The sequence below is a fragment of the Octopus bimaculoides genome, chromosome 19 (assembly GCF_001194135.2).
Source record: "Octopus bimaculoides isolate UCB-OBI-ISO-001 chromosome 19, ASM119413v2, whole genome shotgun sequence".
Taxonomy (NCBI): domain Eukaryota; kingdom Metazoa; phylum Mollusca; class Cephalopoda; order Octopoda; family Octopodidae; genus Octopus; species Octopus bimaculoides.
Window position 1 is genome coordinate 52328183 of NC_068999.1, and position 1157 is coordinate 52329339.

At 44.0% G+C, this 1157-nt stretch overlaps 1 protein-coding gene across 1 annotated transcript in view; it reads right to left on the bottom strand.

The window, feature by feature from the left end:
• Window positions 1-392, bottom strand: part of LOC106878177 (proteasome adapter and scaffold protein ECM29) — a 63326-nt gene extending 62934 nt beyond the window's left edge. The window contains exon 1 of the mRNA XM_052974721.1: window positions 255-392. Coding sequence (XP_052830681.1) covers window positions 255-392 — 138 coding nt within the window. The remainder of the gene's footprint in view (window positions 1-254) is intronic.
• Between the last annotated feature and the right edge of the window lie 765 nt (window positions 393-1157).

A 1157-nucleotide genomic window follows, 5' to 3' on the forward strand; every position in this document is an offset into this window, starting at 1 on the left:
CATCAATGGTCGGGCAGAGACCGTGTCAGTCGACAGGCTTAAAAAGGCACATTTTGAGGTGCCCACACCTGTCAACAACACCCCAGCCATGCCCACTTTTGATCCTTTACAACCACCTACACACCCACCTTTGACCACACCATCACTTTCACCTTCGTCGCCACGACCTAACACAAACAAACTCTATGTCACCAGGACAGGCTGCACTGTGCATTGGCCCCAAAAACTCACCACAACTATTTACATCTAACAACCTTTTCTCCTGTGACAGACAATTGTTTTCTAGTGTGCTGAATAATTCCAATGTTTTGCCATTTTGTGCATGCTCCTTTTATATTGCTTGTAATTATTTCCTCTTGATGTATCACATCTTGTTTGCGATCGGTTACCATCTTTGCTCTTTTCTTGTGCCTGCTCCAGTCATTCTAATTTCACACTAGTGTTCACAGAGGGCAGCCCCTGTAGTGAGGCACAAGAAGCCAGTGCCATTTTCAATGAGATCTTGCTGGTAGCCATTACCATGTCCGAGACAAGAACGAGATCTCACCTGCAACCATTTGCCATGTGTGAGACGACAATGAGGCTCTTGCCAGCAACCAGTAATTAAGCTGGAGAATAAGACATTCTCTCTCTCATTCCTTCTCGCGCTTACGCTGAGAAACACTGTGAAACCAGCAGCTCACAGCGGACCCTTGTCCTGCTCTAACTCCGCATGCTTATCTCCAGAGGTAATGAACCTCAAGTGTACAGAGCTATAACAAACCACATGCTGCCATGAAGATGGTCTCTGAGAGCGAACCACATGACCGAGAACTCTGTAAATAAACAGCTATTGAACTGTACTCCACTTGTGAACTTCTACGTGTTTCAGATCCTTGAAGCTACAAAAATAATTACAATGGGAAAAGGAGATACTCCACAGGTATCATAAACCTTCCATTCCATTATAGATGTAAACACACAGTGACAAACTGGGAGACACTATATATACATATATATATATAAATATAGATATATACACACACACACACACACGATAAACTTCTTTTAGTTTCTGTCTCCCAAATCCACTCACAAGGGTTTGGTTATAGTAGAAGACGCCTGCCCAAAGTGCCACGCATTGGGACTGAACCCAAGACCATGTGGTTGGGAAGCAA